Source organism: Penicillium canariense, assembly GCF_028826845.1.
Source record: "Penicillium canariense strain IBT 26290 chromosome Unknown utg000003l_segment0_segment0, whole genome shotgun sequence".
NCBI classification, from domain to species: domain Eukaryota; kingdom Fungi; phylum Ascomycota; class Eurotiomycetes; order Eurotiales; family Aspergillaceae; genus Penicillium; species Penicillium canariense.
In genome coordinates this window covers 3,794,097-3,811,941 of record NW_026622730.1, presented here as the reverse complement: position 1 = coordinate 3,811,941, position 17,845 = coordinate 3,794,097, and the positions used below count along the sequence as shown (strand labels likewise).

The window sequence follows — 17,845 nt, the reverse complement described above, 5'->3', positions numbered from 1 at the left end:
GTGCGGGTGATGCTTGCGGTTTAACACTTCCGGTAGTGCGTCAGCTTGGAGACACTTTACTTCAATAGTCCACTTACGTGGCTAGCTGTTACAGAGTTGTTTAAGGAGGATTATCTGAAAGTATGATTAGGCATAGGTGGTTTCATCCTAGCTAGATAGTTTCGTCTATATGAGGGCCGGCACCGGATGAGCTAGAATATGAATATATAGATGTCAGACTCTTCTAACAGGACATTATTTGAGAGGTTTTCTTTACCACGCTGCGGGTTCGTCGACGTCAGCTTCAGAATAGCACCAGCAGTAGAGACATCGCCTGTTATGGCAACTACTGCGGCGGCGGTGACACCGAGGATACTGAATAGCATGCTAAGCGGTGGGATGAATAATGATTGTGTTGAGTGTATATAATAGGAAAGTACCACAAGGTAGTTGAAATTGGATTGTGCGGCAATCTGAAAGTGGTACTTTTGAGATGGTTGTGCATCTATCGACATGGGTTGCTGATAGCTGGCCACACTCAGCTCGTCGGGGCTTTTCTCGCTTTACTCCGACTTGAGAATCTTTTATAGTTTCTAATATAACCGGGTTAAGTCCAGAGCGACAATATCTTGACTGAACAGATATTGATAGGACGTTCTTCACAGCCTCTATGATATATCCAGTGAGGAGAATGTTATTCCTGGCCGGTATTTCTCGCTGACGTTCAAACCGAATCAAATAACATAGACTGATATTTAACGGCCTTCCAGTCAACTGGGACACTATTAACCTGGCAGTATATCCTGCAGAAGCTTTGTCGATCGACTTCATCAGCGATAGATGCATTACTGTCCGTTCAGTTGATTCTATGCCACTTCCACTTATTGTAGCCCGCACTATCTCGTGATTTATAGGTAGCAGATCACCCTATTGATCGTATGATGGTGCTGTGGACTCAGGTCCTGGAGGAACCGTGAGAGCTTCGCAGTCGCTTTAGCTGCATTAAGTCGGATCAGGAACTATACTTCGGAATGCGACCGGGTTAACCCTTGCTTGAGCTTAACCACGAATCTAGCCAATCCAAAGTCCTGTCATGCCACGTACTATGCCACCAAATTTGTGGCGCTAAGGAATGCCATATTGAAAAAATACCCGCCAATCAATGCATGACTGCATGGTTGTATTTGCATTCTTACATTCTCATAGTGTACATATTCTTCCGAAAATGAGTGATTTTCACAGATCACGTTGAGCTGACAGCAATATTGTCAGCTGAACGCCGCGTGTTTAGAAATGCAGGCTCAAAAGCAAGATACGTGCACAAAAGGAATGTATCCCATGGAGTGAAATCGGGGTGCCTATAAAGGCTGAGGCTCGGATCCAACATCCTGATCAGGTGGTGTACACATTGACAACGTGGTGGTAAAAAGAAATCTGCAGTATCAACATGCATTTTGAGGGTGTCTTTCGTTCTCTTCTGTTCATTGGAGCCGTGGTCACTGCCCAGGCATACCAAGCCTCCGCTCCGGGCGATGGCGATCCGGGCGATGTAAAGGTATTATATACGCAACCAACCCAGTCACTACACACAGCCCGTTGCCGTTTTTGCCACTGGTCTAACTCTTTATTTCCCCCCCTTTTTTGTCCTATAGGAACCAGACTATCCCGCACGATGCTACCCCGATCCATGCAAGGGCATTGTCTTTACCAATGAATCATATGTCTGCGGCAATGATACCCTTGGCCCCGTCCAACTTCCTCGGAATTTCCCTTTGTCGACTGAACTCGCCACATACGCCCGATTTGGCGATCTGTGCCCGTACGAGTTCCTTCAAAAGTGGACTTGGGATAACGGATCCTATCATTATCCGGACGAGGAGGGATTTGTGATCGCAAGTGATGGGCAGCCCGTCGAGGCTGACGTGACACTCCCTGTTGGCCGAAAGATTGATCGCTTTGGATCTCCAACGGGAAATTTCTTTAGTCCATTGGGTGCGCCGTATATTGAGAGAGCGCTACCACCTCGCAACTTGAACAATAGTGATGGCAGCTACCCTTACAGCTATCGTGTCTACGAGGTGACAATGGAGCTGAATGTCACCCTTGGGCCCATTGCTCCGTGGTTTGAGCAGCCAGGAATGGGAACGCAGTTTAAGACGAGCAGCGGTGCTGATCAACTTGTAACAGACGGATTTCTCAAGGAGCTTACCCTATCGGAGTATGATCAACCTAAAGATTTTGCAGACAATTACACACCCGGTCCAAACTCCTGAACTGGTTTGACTGAAGGGAGTGTTTTGACAGTCAAGAAGAAGACGACGATATGCTTTAATTGATGGCCATGGTGGAAACATGCGGAGATAAAGGGGGCAAGTTTGAAGAGTGATCTTGATAGCTAGAAGTCATAATGTCATCCAGGTCTTCTATTTATATGTACCCTAGAAAGTCATTGTTGAGGAATCAGACTTGATCATTGCTGTGACACAGTACTTCCCTGTATCCTATTGGAGGACTGTTCCATTTTGCGTTTGGTATGCCAGATACTGTGGTTGTATTCGTGAAGAATAAAGTACTCTTCGATCAAGAGGTTCTTTGGATCTTTTATCTATGATACTCGCCTGCCGATACATTTTTAATATTTCCAAGAGTCTCAAAGACCGCTGATCGAATCAGCTTTCTCCAAATATACCCGCCTGAAGACGGACCGTATCTTCTACAAGGTGTTAATCCAGCCCAGTCGGGTCATTCGACGGGACATCGTGTCCAGAGACGTTGTACGAGACATCGTTGAAGCTGGATGGAAAATTTTCAGCCCAAAACATCACGAGGACCTACCGTTTGGAAAAGCCCTGGCATGGCCTCATGTCTTGAATGACCGGCGGTCTGATGCAATCAATCTGCTGCGACTGATACAGAAGGGGAGCCACCCTTTGGGCGGTCGACGAGAATGTTATCACAGCCACCTATTCAACCGGTGTTGGATCTCTTGGAACAGCTACTCTCTGAGGAGAATGGTCATGAGAAAAACCATGTTACGCCCTGCGTTGGACTTCCCTCTAGTTGAGATTAAGAGCAAATCCGCACAAAGTGCTCCACACCTCATTCTTAATAATGTGGAGCGGAGTATTTTTTTAAAGGGATGGAATATAATTCAGGGACCACTCAATTGTGGTGAGACATCGCGAATCCTATTCGCCAAGGATTTATTCCCGGCACGGATCTCTGCACGCTTTTTTTCGTTCCGGATCAATGCCTTATGAGACAACGAACAGAGGCATCATGGAGGTTCTTGCCGACTCTGTCTCATGCGGGGAAAGGACAATCCGGAATCATCCCGGGAACATGGCCGGGTCTGATCCGCGCAAGTATGCCGTGTCCGTGACATTAAACGAGTAAAACAGTATTTGTCCATCAAATATTGTCTGAGATATACTAACTTGTGAGTTGTCTATCAGTCTATGCTAGAGAGAGGCAATCTCGTATCTACTATGTAGTACACACTCCGGAACATGAGGATCAAGTGGAACCAACTAAAAAGGCATAAATTAATTGATTGATTGTAGATAAAATGAGTGGCAGGCAGAGGATATGTCAAATGCACATCTACAGAGTCGGTTCGTAGTTGACATGTGAATAGGACCAATTCCTCCGTGTGTTAGAGGACCTGTTGGATACTCGAGAGTGACTTGAAAGTGCTGTCTCGGAACCCAATAATTACGTACAAACTTGGAAGCAAGGGGACCACGAAACCAATAATAGGAGGCAGCTATAAGTAACTACTCCTATTCCACTTTCCTCGTCAGCTAGCCTATCCGAGCGCAGAGGTCTCCTTTCGTTTCTTCAATTGCTCTTGCTAGAAATTCGGATTTCATTCTCATCATCCACGATACACCCCAGGGCAAAAATCATTTATCTTGTCCCAGGACAAACTCATTTCAGTACCATCGCCCATCATGCTCCAAAGATCCCATAACGCGCGCGACCAACACTTCATGCATCCCGGAAACTCGCCTTCGTCACCCTCGTCGATAACCGGCCACGCTTCCACAACCTTCACGTACCTACCGTACGGTCTTATCTCGAACGTACTGTGTTTCATGTTCTAGAGCCTCCACCGATGTACCTAGTAGCGTCTGGAGGCATTCCTTATCGATGACGATACACATTCGATATTTGTTGAGTTTATCACGCTAGCCCTGTGCATCTACCCACTCCTCAAAGCGAGCGCGAATCGAATCGATTGATACCCCGTCGAGCTGCATCGTATCTTCGATAACAGTAAGGTTGTGTTGGGCCCATATTCCCTCATAAATCATGGGATCTCCCCTAGTACTTGCATATTCTGCTGCTTCTGTAAAGAATGATTTTCTGAAGCAGGCTTGGAGATACTTGATCACGGTGGAGAAGTGTGCGTCAGATTCAAAGGAATAGGTAGTACGATAAATAACATATCCCCAGCTCGGGTGGACTTTAAGGTTGTGAAACAACTCCCATGTGGTATCAGGAGGGCGAGCCATATTGTGGGAGATGAGTGCGAAGCATGAAATTGAGCAAACCAACAGTTGAGAGCGTCGAAGACCCTCAACGATAGGAAGCGATAGAGTCAAGAAGTTGAATGGGAGTGAGTAAGCCAGTACGTTGCGCGCTCTTTCAATCAGGAGAAAATTCCAGAAGGCCTTAGGGGAGGGAGAAGGATCGATGTCTCAAGACCAAGAAATTGGAAAGGATAGTTAAAGGGTTTACCAAACAAGACAAACATGGCGATGGTACGGCGTACAGCCACGTTCCCTACTATCACCTGAACCAGCATTGTGAAAATAGAACCGCTGGTAGACTCATCAGTAGGGGTTCTAGGGACTGTACGTAGTTAGAAGCCCAATATGGACGCCCAGAATGTACTGAGTTCTATTGATTTTGCACAGTCACTATATACAATGTTGGACATAGCTATGGTTCAGGACGAAAGATTTACTCCTCATAGTCACTCGTTTCCCAGCCACTCTCACTCTCACTGGCACTCCACACTGAGTGCACCGGCAGTTCAGGCTCAGGTTCTTTCTTCTCCTCAGCCTCAGCAGCGACCGCAGCGATTGCAGCCGCGCCGGCAGCAGCTTTCTTACCCGCGAACTTCTTGTTCTTCTTCGATTTGCGAGCCTCTTCCGCCTCGCGAATCGCCTTTTTGGTCACCTCGGCCTGAATCATGGTGTCTCTTTCCATTAGATCGACGAGTCTCTCCAGCGCGGGGGCATACGCCTGTGCCAGAGCCAGGTCGCGCACCGTGATGCGCATGTAGTCCATCGCTGCGGCGATAGGCGCGGTCACGCCTGGTATGAGATCACGGCGCGGAAGTCCCGGTCGACCTGGCTGGGGGAAGTGGATGTCGTCGAGTAGGGCAGCGGCGGACTGGGGGGTTGCTGGCTGGTCCTCGGGGTCATCGAAGGGGATGTCGGGGTTATTTGGCTCCTTGGCTGCTGCCGTCACGTCTTTCGTAGCACTAGATGAACTCATAGCGTCGTGCTTGTTTGTGCCCGCATCGTGGTCGACGTAGGCCATCTTCTGGTACCGTTGACTGAAGTGCGTCAGAAGAATAGAGCGGGCCCCCATGCGGCGACCGATTTCGATTGCTTCGGCGGCGGTGGAGTGACGCTTTGCGAGAGCAGAGCCGACCATGTCATTTTGAAAGGTGGCCTCGTGAATGAGTACGGTCGAGCCGCGACCGATGGAGGCGAACTTGTCCGAAGGTCTGCAGTCGCCCGAATAGGAGACCTTGAACCCATCGGGGAAAACAATGGACAAGGCGAGAGAACCCTTGCAGTGCCTCACGCGAGTAGTGAGAATATCATCCAGACCGGTAGCAGACTTTAGGAGCGCCGTAAGAGGAGAGGAGTCGTCTTTGAAATTAAGAATGGTTCTGCCCGGCGTTTGGAGCCCATAGGGGGCGTTGCCGCTGCGGCTGTGTCGGTAGCTGAACTTGGTGGTGATGGACGGACCGGACTGGTCGGGGTGGGCGCAGAGAGGAATCAGCTTGTCAAAGCCATAGTTCTCGACAGCGGCATACTCCTCCAACCAGGCAATCATCATCTCATCAGATACCACAGCCAGGCGCTTCTCCTGAAGGATCTTTTTCAGGTCGTGTTCTGGCTCTGCCGGCTTAGACTCAGCCCCATAGTTCTCCTGGTACCAGGCTCTGATAACAGACGCTGTACCTAGATGGTGATCGGCGTGCAGGTGGCTAATCCAAATCATGCGGAGGTTCTGCAATATCTCGCGCGTTTTTTCATAGCCGAAGATCCGATTCATCTGACCGAGTGTGTTCTCACCGCAATCCAAAAGGTAGTAACCATATACAGGAGCGTGGAGCAGTGTCGCCGAGACATTGCGGTACTTGGAAGGGGCAGATGACCCTGTACCGAGTGCAAAAATCTCAGCATCTGCGCCGGGCAAGTCCTTGCGGATGTTAGCCAGCCGCTCCTGGAAAGCTGGCTTTTTAACACGGGTACGAATGACCTCCATCCGGCGCTCGACAGAGCGTGGAATTTGGAAAATCGTCTGGGCAGTGTTCAAGCGAGTCATGACCTCGTCCTTGTTAATCTTGAATTGTGGCTCCATGTCGACGATGAGTCCGGGATCCACAGGCTCGAAAGGTGCGTCGTGCAGCGAGATACTCCCCGGCTGAGTTCCACTCTGAGCTTGTGGAATAGTCACATTGTCGTGGACGGGAATTGGGTAGTTCTCGCCCCTCAGACGAGCAAGTCGGATAGCAGCCTCTGCGGCGCTGCTAAATGCCAAGTAGTTGGGGCAATAATCGACGCTGGACACAGTGTGCTTGCAGTGGGACATACGAGCAACAAACTCCCGAAGTTTGGGATGGGCACCCACACCAGGTCCAAGAATCCAGACAAAAGCTTTGAGCTCAGTTGTCACGGAAGGAGAGTTCCACTCCGGCCGGTTGACCAGATCTTCAACATAGTCGGACGATGGCAAGTCTATAATGGCAAAACCTTTACCAGACCGGGGCGCGCCTAGGACCATATCCGGAGTGACAGTGTTGCCCTCCGGGGTCTGAACGCTTGCTCCATTCGCCAATCGAGCGAAGTCCGGACCCTTCGGAATTCCCAACTGCGTGGCCTTGGCAGGGTCAAACTTGCCTCGGATATCATGGTTGCGAATGATATAAGAGACCGCTTCTTTGGACGGAGACGTGGGAGGTAGGGAGGTGATCATGGCTCCAGGCCAAGGCTTCCGAACAAGCACCTTGATGTTAGGCAAGGGCTTGTTATCACCAGGAGCAGGGCCCTTGTACGGCTCCAGATCCTTAGTCTCCGAGTTGCGTACGAACAGGGCCGCAGGCATCTTTACCTCCGCCAAGGGGGTCTCAATGAGTGCATCCATCTTCCAGTCGGAATCGAACATATCTGAAACGATAGATTGTCTCAGCAATTGGGTATTCTTGTGCTGATCCAGCTGCGCCTCCGTCTCCTGAAACTCATCCAGACTTCGCTTCCGCGGGCTCTGCGATCGCGTCACCTTTGGCAGCTCGGAAACTTGAGGTTTGATGGGTAGAGCCCAGACTTTGATATTTGAGTCGACGAAGCTAGGCGTTTCAAAGGGGTCCGCTTTATCCACAGGGATCTGCTTCGCCATGGTCACTGAATCATATTCCCTCATGGAGATCGGCATACCCGTCCGGAAAACAAAGCGACGAGCCGTGGCCATCGTATGTATCAGATTTGTACTTCCATGAACGGTCACAACGTGTTTCTTCAGTTCTCCAGGAACATCTGGCGCTGTAGTACCAAAAGGCTGCTGATTGTCATTCTTTGCTGGCTTGCCTGCGGCTCGCCGCTCCGCTTTCTTCTTGTTCTCCTCCTCCAATGCATCATTTGACGATTTCAGCGCATCCGCCTGAGTCAAGATGACACCAATCATGCCTCCCGTGTTGGCCCATTCTGTCCGACCCGTCACGAAGATGTCGCTAATGGAGGTCAGCTTATGAGCGCGCTCCGTGCATGCGCGTTGTGTCCCTTCTGCAAGCTGACCGAACAAGTATCGCTTGTCGGGGAAGTGAAGCCCGATGACCGTGCCAGGGGTGTCGGCCGTCGGGGTTGTGATGACTTCGTAGTAGAACTTCATCGGGAAGATGCCGGTCGGAGGAAGCTGGACTGTTTTGGTTGTGAGGCGTGAGGGATCACAGATCACATAGGCTGTTTCAGATTGCGAAGTGGAAGGAAGTAGGCACGCGTCCGGGGCGATGTGCCGGCTTACGGGGCTCTTGGTCGAGCGGCGTGGGAAGGGGGGTTTCTGGTGTCCGCGAAAAGGTATTTGAGCTTTGGCAACGCGCTTGAGGCCCGAAACTGGTCGTTTATGCTGTGGGGGTTGGCGATCGGTGATGCTGGCGCTGCGATACGCTGCTGCGAAAAGAAAGGCTGTAGAGACCGACGTCCGAGGAAACGCGCGCGAGGCGAAAGCGCGAGAAGCCGCGGTAAGTAGGTTACCGCGGGCACTTATGGAAGCCAATTTGGCTGTAAGGAAAATATTATAGCGAAGAGGTCAACATAGAATGGTCATGATAGAGAAGGGAGGGGGAATATTATGTTGCGGAGAGGCGCGGCGGCACCGAACTTTTTTTAGTGGAGATGGGATTGACGCCACGCCGGCCTGAGTCAACACTTCGATTCGCAGCCAAATACTTCACATGGGCCACGCAGAGCTGGTCATCTATCATGCGTCCTTGAATACGCATAGCATATATATGTTACAATAAGTCAGAAAAAGGGTCAAGACAGTAGTAAAATCAATTTTGAGCTCTTATTTCGCTGATCCATCACATGCGCCGAGTCGCTACCAAAATTTCCACCCAAAAGCCCAAAGCCCAACCCGGGAGATACACAAGATAGAAAACAAATAAAGCGCGCCGTCAAACTCCCGAGGGGACAAGTGAGAATCCCAACTCGATCACTTGCAAGATGTAGTTAGACAATTCAGCCTGGATGTATAATGGCCGGGCCATGAGAGGTAAAATGGAGAAAGAGAAAGTGAACGGGACAAATGCCGGTACAAAAGTGGACAGATATACAAAGAAAATGGGACCAGAAAGGTAGGACGCTAAATGGGGAATCACTGGAGGTGGGAAGTGGCTAACGACACCCGCTCAAAGGCGGCATGCATGCTCTGGCAGAGAGATCTCAATCGGTTCTTGTCGGCGGCGGTGACCTCGTTGGGAGCATCAACCATAAGCTCGTAGTGGAGAGAAGCCTTCTCCGTTTTAATACCGTCAAAAACAAGCTCGTCGTCAGAAGTGGCAGGAGAGTCAGCAAAGAGGTCCGCAGAGTCGGGCTTGAAGCTAAGATCAGACTTCTGAGCCGGGGTATCAAGTTCGGGGATCTCAGGCAGGTCGAGGCCGGGGGCCTCGTTCTTTTCGCTGGATAGCGGCGAGGATGACTTGCCGCACAGAGCTGCGATGTCGAGCTCAGGGCCCTGGGGAACCTCAAGGACTGCGAAGACAGGAGTGTTGCCGTAGTTCATGTCGATACCCGAGTTCCAGCCGTTGCTGGTCATCATGGAGGCGTCCATGCCCTGGTTAGGGACCATGGCCATGCTGACCTGGGGGTTCTGCTGCATCTGGAACTCCTGGGAGCGAGGGGCGCTGGCCTCCTTGGGAATGTTTGCCTGCATGGTGGGCTGAGGGGCGGCTTGCTGGTGCTGCATCTGCTGATGAGGCTGCTGGGGAGCGGGCATCTGAGACGAGACAGTGTCGGGCATGTCGTTCAGGAAGTTGGCGAAGTGAGGGGAGCCCAGGAGCATGCGGGCCAGGTCGTTCAATCGAGCATTCTCCTCGTAGAGGGCACGGTTCTGTAGACGCAGCTCATGAGCCTCGTTGGTGCGGGAAGCAATCTCGCTCTCGAGTTGACCAATGTACTCTTCAAAGTGTGTTAGCCTTTAAACTATTCCATCGAAAAACCACATCTGAATCATACGTACCCTTGCGACGGGAGCGGAAAGCACGAGCGGACACCTTGTTTCGCAGCTGGCGACGCTCCTTGCTGCTGAGCTTCTTGCCCTCCTCGCTAGCCAGGAGACGCTCATCCTCATCCATATCCGCCTCGTCCTTCTTGGACTTGGCCATGTGAGGCAGGACGGAGGAAGGGGTAGGCGAGGCCTCACCCGCGGCAACGGCGTTCGCACGCATCTGCTGGAGGAGGCGGGATATACGCTCCTCAACAACTGGGTCGGGCGGACGGGGACCACGGGCGGCCGCGCTGTGGGGAAGCTCCTCCACACGATGCTGCTGCATCTGGTGTTGCCGCACCATGTCGTGGTGCTTCTGTTGCTGGGCCTTGGCCATCGCAGCCTGCTGCTGATGCATGCCAGGGTACATGCGGCCGACCTGGGTGGACGGACCGGCCTGAGCCTGCTCATGGCCACCGAGCGCATTTGGGTCGACGAATTGATTCTTGCCGGTGTTGGCCTGGAAGAAATATGGAGCGTTGTTCATGCCGTCCGATTCAATGTCCATTTCAGATGGGTTGCGGGCCGGCGCGGTGTTGAAGTCAAAGGGGGCATCCTCGCGCTTCATCTGTCCAGCAAATACCTCTCCATTCATCGGGTAGCCCTGAGCGGCGTTGCTGAAGTTCATCTGGGGGACCTGGTTGTAGGTCATGGACAGGGCACCGGGAGGCAGACCAGTCTGTTGGCGGTGCTCTTCGTAATGATGACTGGGGCCTTGGAAGGCGATAGGAGATTGACCACTGGAAGCGAAGCTGGCGCTACGGACATCACTGGCGCTGAAGTCGGTGCCTGCAACAGATGGTTGGCTGGCGAGCGCGACCTTGGGGCGGGCGGCGTCAGCGGATGTGTAGGCGAGCTGGTCGAAGTTGATAAAGGAGTCGAGGTCTTGGTCGTAAGTGGCGTTCATCGGCATCGGCGAGGCCGTGGCGTGTAGAGGATGTTCTGCGAGAGTTGCCATAATGTGTAGGTGGTACCGGACCCCTGTGCAGATAAGTGTTGGGGGGAGGCAGGCTATATAAGAGTATGGGGTGTGGTTGGTATAATTGAACGAAGGAAAGAAGCGAGAGCGAGAGTGGTTCTAGATTGGGGGGGGGGGGGGGGGGTCGATTAAGAAGTTTGGTTGTTGGGTCTGGATGGAGAAGGGGGGAAATAAAGTGGAAATCAGGAGAGGAAGAGAGTGGAAACGGCCGAAAGGGCCAAATGGGCCAAACAGGCCGGAGAGGCTTGCGCGTCCTCATGGCTGACTCAGCGGGGCTGGCTGCCCCGAAATGAGTGATTGGTTCAGTCGCCACTCACGCTGAAACGGCAGTTGTTTACTCCGGCATCCTCCTCCCTCGAGGGGTTTGTTCTTGGGCTCATTATTATTTTTTAACGTGGCTTTATTCATTAGTATGTTATTTGACTCCGTTTTCAGTGATTTTCTGCCTCTACTGCCCTCACTTGTAGGGCAATCACCATGGATTTCCCGGTGAACTACGCAGCCTACTGAACTGCTATTTACTTGGCCCGTAACCGAATCACCTACGGAGTACTATACGGAGTACTTGGGAAGTGGGGGCCACCGGTTCCGGGACCACTCACTCCTATTGGCACATCAGGGCTAGATTTCCAAGATTATCTTCGGACCCATCGTATACCCAAACTTAGCAGCAGCACCTTCAGGCCAAGCTGTGTTCTGCATGACGCCGGTGGCTGTGCTTATCGCCCACATGTCCTGGCTGCATTTGACCAAGTGGCATTCTTCTCGGGTTGACAGCGGGGTTCGGGTTGCCTAGGAATGAACCACAACACGATAGGGACATCGATCATGGTCATCGCTATCATAGTCGGGATCAGAGACACGAGAGTTGATATCGGGGATCACCAGCTGGTCGGGTAACCTGGTCGAGACACCAGACCAGGCTATCACAGCACTAGAGGTCAACGGGGCAGCACCCAGCCCTTTGAATGGTGGGCACCAGCCGTAGTCCACTTGGCCCTCTCGAGACGGACGGCTGATGGTCCAATGAGTGGGGGAGAAGGACAGGGATAAAACCTCAAGTTCATGCACAATTCCAGTCCCTTGTATCCAGACCTCTTCTCAGCTTCTCAACTCGGATTTAAAAATAAAAACAATTAAAATAATAAAAAAACCTCCATCAGATGCGATCAGATGCGCCGGATGTTCAGGGAGACGTCTTTTCATGCAAACAAGGCTAAGGGGTCGCGTGTCGGCCCTTAGAGGCTGTACTCCGAGAAGGGCCAGAACCCCCGGTCGGCAAAACCACGGAGGATGACCGTTTCCAAGCAACTGAGCCCAGAGAAGGCACTAGCGTTAAGCTTTTTCTTGAAAGCTGAGGAAGCAAATCAATCGATACGATCGTCGTTTTTTTGCGCCGGCTGACTTCCGCTGCACGTGATATTGTCGCTATGCCATATGTGGTTAGTATGACCGAGTTTAAGTGCGAGGTCGGCCCTCCTTTTTGCATTTCACTACGCGTTTTCCTCGCGACGCCTTGTGGCTTGGGTTGTGCTTCTGACCCTGCTGTGGCACCGGCTAACTCAATTTTGGTTTTTTTGCTTGGCAAGCTACTCCGTACTCCATGCGGAGTAGTGCGTGCGTCGCAGGGCAATGGCTTTCAGCATCTCCCAGAGTGGGTGAAATCTTAGCCGCGTGGTCTGGACCGAAGAGTGGATCGCGGACCGAGAAACTCTGTTCACGGTCGAACGAGACTGACCGGGGTTCACCCCCATTTCCAGAAGTGATCAGCTAGGGCTGAGACGAGCCAGACAGTTGATACCCTGTTCCAGCGACCGCGTGCAAAGAGGAGGCTGAGCTCAAACGTCTCCGCCTGCGCCTCGCACATGTACGGAGTATACGGATCCTCCGTTCTCCGTCCTCTGTTCAGCACCGGCGCTGGATGTTGTCCGTGTTCACCGGTGTAATAATAGACGCGCCACTCATTGGACCCTATTGCGCCAGTCCGGCATCAATAATCGAGGCGATCATTAGTACGCTAAACTGCTCTAACCTGCACATCTCAACCGAGCTTTTTGTCCGGCAACCAATACTCAGTCACAAGCCGAACGAAATTCGTTCAAGCGCGGATCTCTACCCCCTGAACGGGTGCCCAAGTTTGGCATCGAGCTCCTGCGCTGTAACAGGTGGATCTCTTCTCGGGCTTCGGCACACTCTCCGTCCACTTTCCATTGGCCATGCCCCGTGTCTACCGTGTATTTCAACGATAGTCTGCACGCTATTGGGGATAATGCTTTCTGCCCGAAGTGTGATCGGCCTGGGACCCAAGCAATGGAAGATAAAATGAATCAACCTCAGTTCCGTGGATGAGCCGAAATGCAACTTAGGCATGATGCCCAGGTGTAAACCCGGTGGTCTTAACGAGGCCAGATTTTCCTTTGCCCTTGCGCTCATGGTCTGGTTAACTGACGACGACTCTGCAAGCCCCGCCGCGACCCTGATTGCTGGGCTTGGGTAGACCCTCAAAGGCCCTTGGCTGAGTCCACACCAATGCCTCTGAAGGCATCGAGAGTATGGTCGTCTGACGACAACGTAAGGCCCGTCCTAATCCCACCAGAGGGGAGAGGGTCGAGACTTGGGAACAGTAATTATGACCCCGTATGTCGATCGGGCATCTGAGATCTAGATCTCCCAGCGGACCCGATCGGGATCGGTCTCCTTGCAAAAATTTTCCTGGTGAACATGGGCTTTGGTCCGACACCCCCGACCTGCTAATCCGAACTTGGAATAAAGGAACAGCAGCGAGGGCAGCATCACAAATATGTTCTACAATCAGACCCATAATTTCCCGACGAAACCGAGGACCGGGAGCACCGATGTTTTGACAGTTCTAGTCGATCACGTGGCGTTGGATACGAAACTCATTGCGAAATCACAAGCAACGAAAGATCCAAGAGGAGTTCTCAAATTTGATGTACATGGTCGCCGTAGGTCTTCAGTATCCTTGAATATGACTAGAAACGTTGGTGAAGAGATGTACGGCCATCATACGCGCGGGCCCTTGAACAAAGGAGTACCATTCGCGGAGCGGCAGGATTATCGTCTTCTGAAGCGCCTAAAGCTGGATGGAGAGATGGCCACCCTCGGATGGACTCTCAAACTCTGGCGTGGACTTTTTGGTGATTATATTTGGCCTCGATATCCCAGCGGGGTATGGTATGCCAATGAGCTTTACGTTTGCTGACCCTGAGAGACACAAGAGGCGACCAAGATTCACCCAGAGTTGATTGCTAACAGCTGGCAATTTGGAAAATATTGTAAGGGACCAATGCCGACCTTGATCTATGGTCGCAAATGGTGCGGCTGGCATCTTTATCTAGTCAATCACGTCGCACCGCAATGCCGTTATTCAACGCTGAAAGACATTCTGAATCACAATGGTTCAAACACAGTTACGGTCACTGTGTGGCCCTATCAGAAAACATGTTGGGCAGGGCTGAATGGACCAGAGCTCAATGTCGCCGCTTGTGTGCAAAGTGGGTATCAGAAACCCACGCCTGTCGAGGGAGCTCGCCGCGCCCCACGAAAAGATAGTTATTAGGCAGCCTGACTGATATATATTTAAGTCTGGTATCATGGAGGGATTTGTCTTTCTTGAAATCACAAGTTAGAACGCGAGCCTGGTGTCAAGTTGGCCAGCTGATAGTCTGAAGGATATATTTAACATTCAATGATTCCGGCCCTACATTGTACTGGGGCCGAAATGTTGGAAGATGCGACAAATGGAAAAAATTGTCTGATATTGAAGTTCTTGTCGTGAGGCCAAACATAGTTTCGGGCCCCAGGCTGGCTAAAGACTTAGCTCGGATTGGGTAAAATGGTGCTTCTTAGCTGCAGCGCCCCGCAGCAGCTTTGCCTCTAAATTTTTGGCAGTTGTATCCCGACTAGGAGATACTGTAGGGAAGCAATGCGTTCCATGAAACTCGATCATGGGAGTTAAAATAGGCTGAAATCAAAAATAGACGCTGGTCAACGCGTTGCCATCTGACCAACCCTATTTGCTGCCAGAAAGCTGCCCCGCTCTCTCAGCCCCCTTCAGCTTCTGCCCCACTCCACCGACGTATTTGTTTGCCATCCGCGAATCTCCGCAGCGCTTATCACGTCACCTATCTACACCACCACCACCCCTCCACCACCCCCTCGATCCTTCCTCATCCTCCTCCAGCCTGATTGTCGAATCCCGCAATATCAACATGGCGCCTCATGAGGGATTGGTACACGCGAAAGAGTACGACATCAAGGACAGCAATGTGGAGCTGATTGGATCCGATATCGACCACCGCGTCAAGTACAAATCCGCCGCGGCCGAGCCTGCCTGGAACAATGGGAAGATTGGCCAAGAAGCTGGGTTCTCCATATGGCGGATTGAGAACTTCGAGGTCATCCCGTGGCCCAAGGAGCGGTATGGCGAGTTCTACGATGGGGATAGCTTCATCCTGCTGCACTCGTACAAAGTCGGCAAGCAGCAAGGCGAGGAGAAGCTAGGCCATGATATATATTTCTGGCTGGGAAGCAAGACGACTCAAGATGAAGCTGGTACGGCCGCCTACAAGACGGTCGAGCTGGATGAATTCTTGCACGGCGCTGCCACTCAGCATCGGGAGACACAAGCACAACCCTCCGACGAATTCCTATCCCTGTTCCGTCAATACCGGGTTCGGTCGGGAGGGGTGCGCTCCGGGTTCACTCATGTCGAACCGGAGGAGCCCATGGAAATTCTCACTCTACTCCGCATCTTCAAGCACCCCGGCGGTGGCCGTGCGATTATCGTACACGAAGTGGAGCCTACATGGCAGAGCCTGGATGAGAAGGATGTCTTTGTCTTAGACAAGGGCGATAAGATTTGGGTCTGGCAAGGCAAGAGCTGCAGCCCAATGGAGAAAGCGAAGGCGGCGCAGGTGGTGAATGACATGACTCTCGCCAAGCACATTGACGTGGAAGTTTTGTCGCAACTCGAGTCGCGGTCCAAGATCATTGTGGATCTGTTGGGAGGCAAGGAGGTGAAACAATCCACGTTCCAGTCGCCTCGTCCGGGGTCATTTGCCAAGAGATCGGCCGAGGATAGCAACATCTCACATCCGCGCAAGCTGTTCCGTCTCAGCGACGCCTCGGGGCAATTATCCTTTGACCTTGTCAAGGACGGCGGTCGCATCAACCGGTCCGACTTTGACGGCAACGACGTTTTCCTATATGATGTCGGTAATAGACTTTGGGTCTGGCAGGGCCTCAGCGCCAGCGAGCGCGAGAAGGCCCTGTGGCTCAAGGTTGCTCAACATTACGTTCGTCGACTCCAGGACAGCCAAGAAAACTCCGAAGCATATCTCACCCCGATCGCCAAGGTGGTGGAAGGATATGAAAGCCCGGCATTCTTGAAGACTGTCGAGGTGTAGATATGTCCAGAGGGAAGTGGCATGAAAACGAAGCTTATCTACGGGTAGAGCTAGAATTTCGATATCGAGCGTGGCCTTCGATATCACTTGCATAACACCTATCGGTTAAACAAAGCCATATGGTCAAATGTAAAGCCTCTGAGAAAGAGGAAGAGAAAGCGTGGCGCTCAGGCAGAAACCCGAAAGATGTCACGCAAGCTAGAGGGAGTGCAACCTAAGAAGCTCCGCTTCCATTTACCCCTATCCGCGCCCCCCCAGGTCAAGAACATGAACATTAAATGCTAGAGAGTATTTATATTCCAATCCGACGGTCTATTCGTTTTCGTTTGTTGAGGAATACCTGGAGCAATTTGACTCCTCCATGTTAGTGACATTTCACGTGGAAGCAGCGAAAGTAGATCAGTCGTGTCCTACGTGTTTCTGGAATCTGATCTTGCAGATAATTTTGACGTGAATGGTGGGGGATAGGGTTTCATCCGTAGGTGACTATCAACTAGTTATATCTATAGATGTCTATTTAGCTACACGTGTTTGCTGGCCCGGCCCCTTCAGAAGGTGATCGGATCATATTTGCTTACTCCCCCCACCCCGCGCCCACTTGACAGGACTCGCCCTTGACACAGAGGCCGTGATAGAGAGAATGGCAGAATCATCTCGCTGCAGGGTTGTGTCCATCACGCCCACGCACCCGTGTGACATGGCCCGGCCAGTGTGGCCAGTGGAAGAGGGCGTTAAGACCGCCGTGAGGGCGCTACAAGAGGGTGAATTGCTACAGCTAGTAAGTGCGAGCCATCTCAATCTCTTCCTATACGGAAAATATCGAGAGCCAATCCCGATTATTCGCAGGTCATTCACTTTACAGAGGAGGAGATCCAATTTCTGAACTCTTACAAGGAAGTTGACCCTGATTCCATAGCCATATACTTTAAGTGCCCATCGCCTCAGGTTTACTCGTTTTACCATTACCCCGGCTCCAATGCTGTGGTTCTTCTCTGGACTCGGTATGATGGGATTATATCAACTAAGCGTATTGCCGCTCAGAATGGCGTGCGGATGGACATGCTCGCGATTGCGGAAGGGCAGGGGATCATGGTTACACAAGAGGTATCTATACTTGAAAGTGAATAGAATCAACCCTCAGGACGCTCACAGATTATAGATAATAGTTCAGGGACAGGATCAGATCAGTGGCGTCCGCTTGAGGGACAAAATCTTCTTGTCGAAGGTATCCGCGCCGCTGAATGAGACCTTTGGTGCGACTCGATCGGGATGATATGCTACCTTGATAGTCCTCAAAACCTGCGATAAATGGTGGACCACGAGATACCAGGCAATATCCGGCTTCTTTCTGCTCAATTTATAGCTGCATTGATCATGGTCATACACCGGGATGGGGTGCTAACTTCTGGGTAAAGTATGTGTCTTTGGTATATAAATCTATCAACCATAT

At 51.6% G+C, this 17,845-nt stretch overlaps 5 protein-coding genes across 5 annotated transcripts; 3 read left to right on the top strand and 2 right to left on the bottom strand.

Moving 5' to 3' along the window:
- Nucleotides 1–1,426: 1,426 nt before the first annotated feature.
- Nucleotides 1,427–2,252, top strand: N7482_006240 (TNT domain-containing protein; the record flags this gene model as incomplete). Its single annotated transcript, XM_056688365.1, has 2 exons — nucleotides 1,427–1,534; nucleotides 1,632–2,252. 2 exons carry the CDS (start codon nucleotides 1,427–1,429, stop codon nucleotides 2,250–2,252), a joined length of 729 nt encoding a protein of 242 aa, XP_056543920.1.
- A 2,695-nt stretch (nucleotides 2,253–4,947) lies between these two features.
- N7482_006239 (ribonuclease Z) lies at nucleotides 4,948–8,112 on the bottom strand (the record flags this gene model as incomplete). Its single annotated transcript, XM_056688364.1, has 1 exon — nucleotides 4,948–8,112. One exon carries the CDS (start codon nucleotides 8,110–8,112, stop codon nucleotides 4,948–4,950), a length of 3,165 nt encoding a protein of 1,054 aa, XP_056543919.1.
- A 984-nt stretch (nucleotides 8,113–9,096) lies between these two features.
- Nucleotides 9,097–10,945, bottom strand: N7482_006238 (bZIP transcription factor; the record flags this gene model as incomplete). Its single annotated transcript, XM_056688363.1, has 2 exons — nucleotides 9,097–9,899; nucleotides 9,961–10,945. The coding sequence occupies 2 exons, from the start codon at nucleotides 10,943–10,945 to the stop codon at nucleotides 9,097–9,099; spliced, it is 1,788 nt and encodes a 595-aa protein (XP_056543918.1).
- A 4,253-nt stretch (nucleotides 10,946–15,198) lies between these two features.
- N7482_006237 (gelsolin family protein) lies at nucleotides 15,199–16,395 on the top strand (the record flags this gene model as incomplete). Its single annotated transcript, XM_056688362.1, has 1 exon — nucleotides 15,199–16,395. One exon carries the CDS (start codon nucleotides 15,199–15,201, stop codon nucleotides 16,393–16,395), a length of 1,197 nt encoding a protein of 398 aa, XP_056543917.1.
- A 697-nt stretch (nucleotides 16,396–17,092) lies between these two features.
- Nucleotides 17,093–17,668, top strand: N7482_006236 (uncharacterized protein; the record flags this gene model as incomplete). Its single annotated transcript, XM_056688361.1, has 3 exons — nucleotides 17,093–17,173; nucleotides 17,242–17,499; nucleotides 17,555–17,668. 3 exons carry the CDS (start codon nucleotides 17,093–17,095, stop codon nucleotides 17,666–17,668), a joined length of 453 nt encoding a protein of 150 aa, XP_056543916.1.
- Between the last annotated feature and the right edge of the window lie 177 nt (nucleotides 17,669–17,845).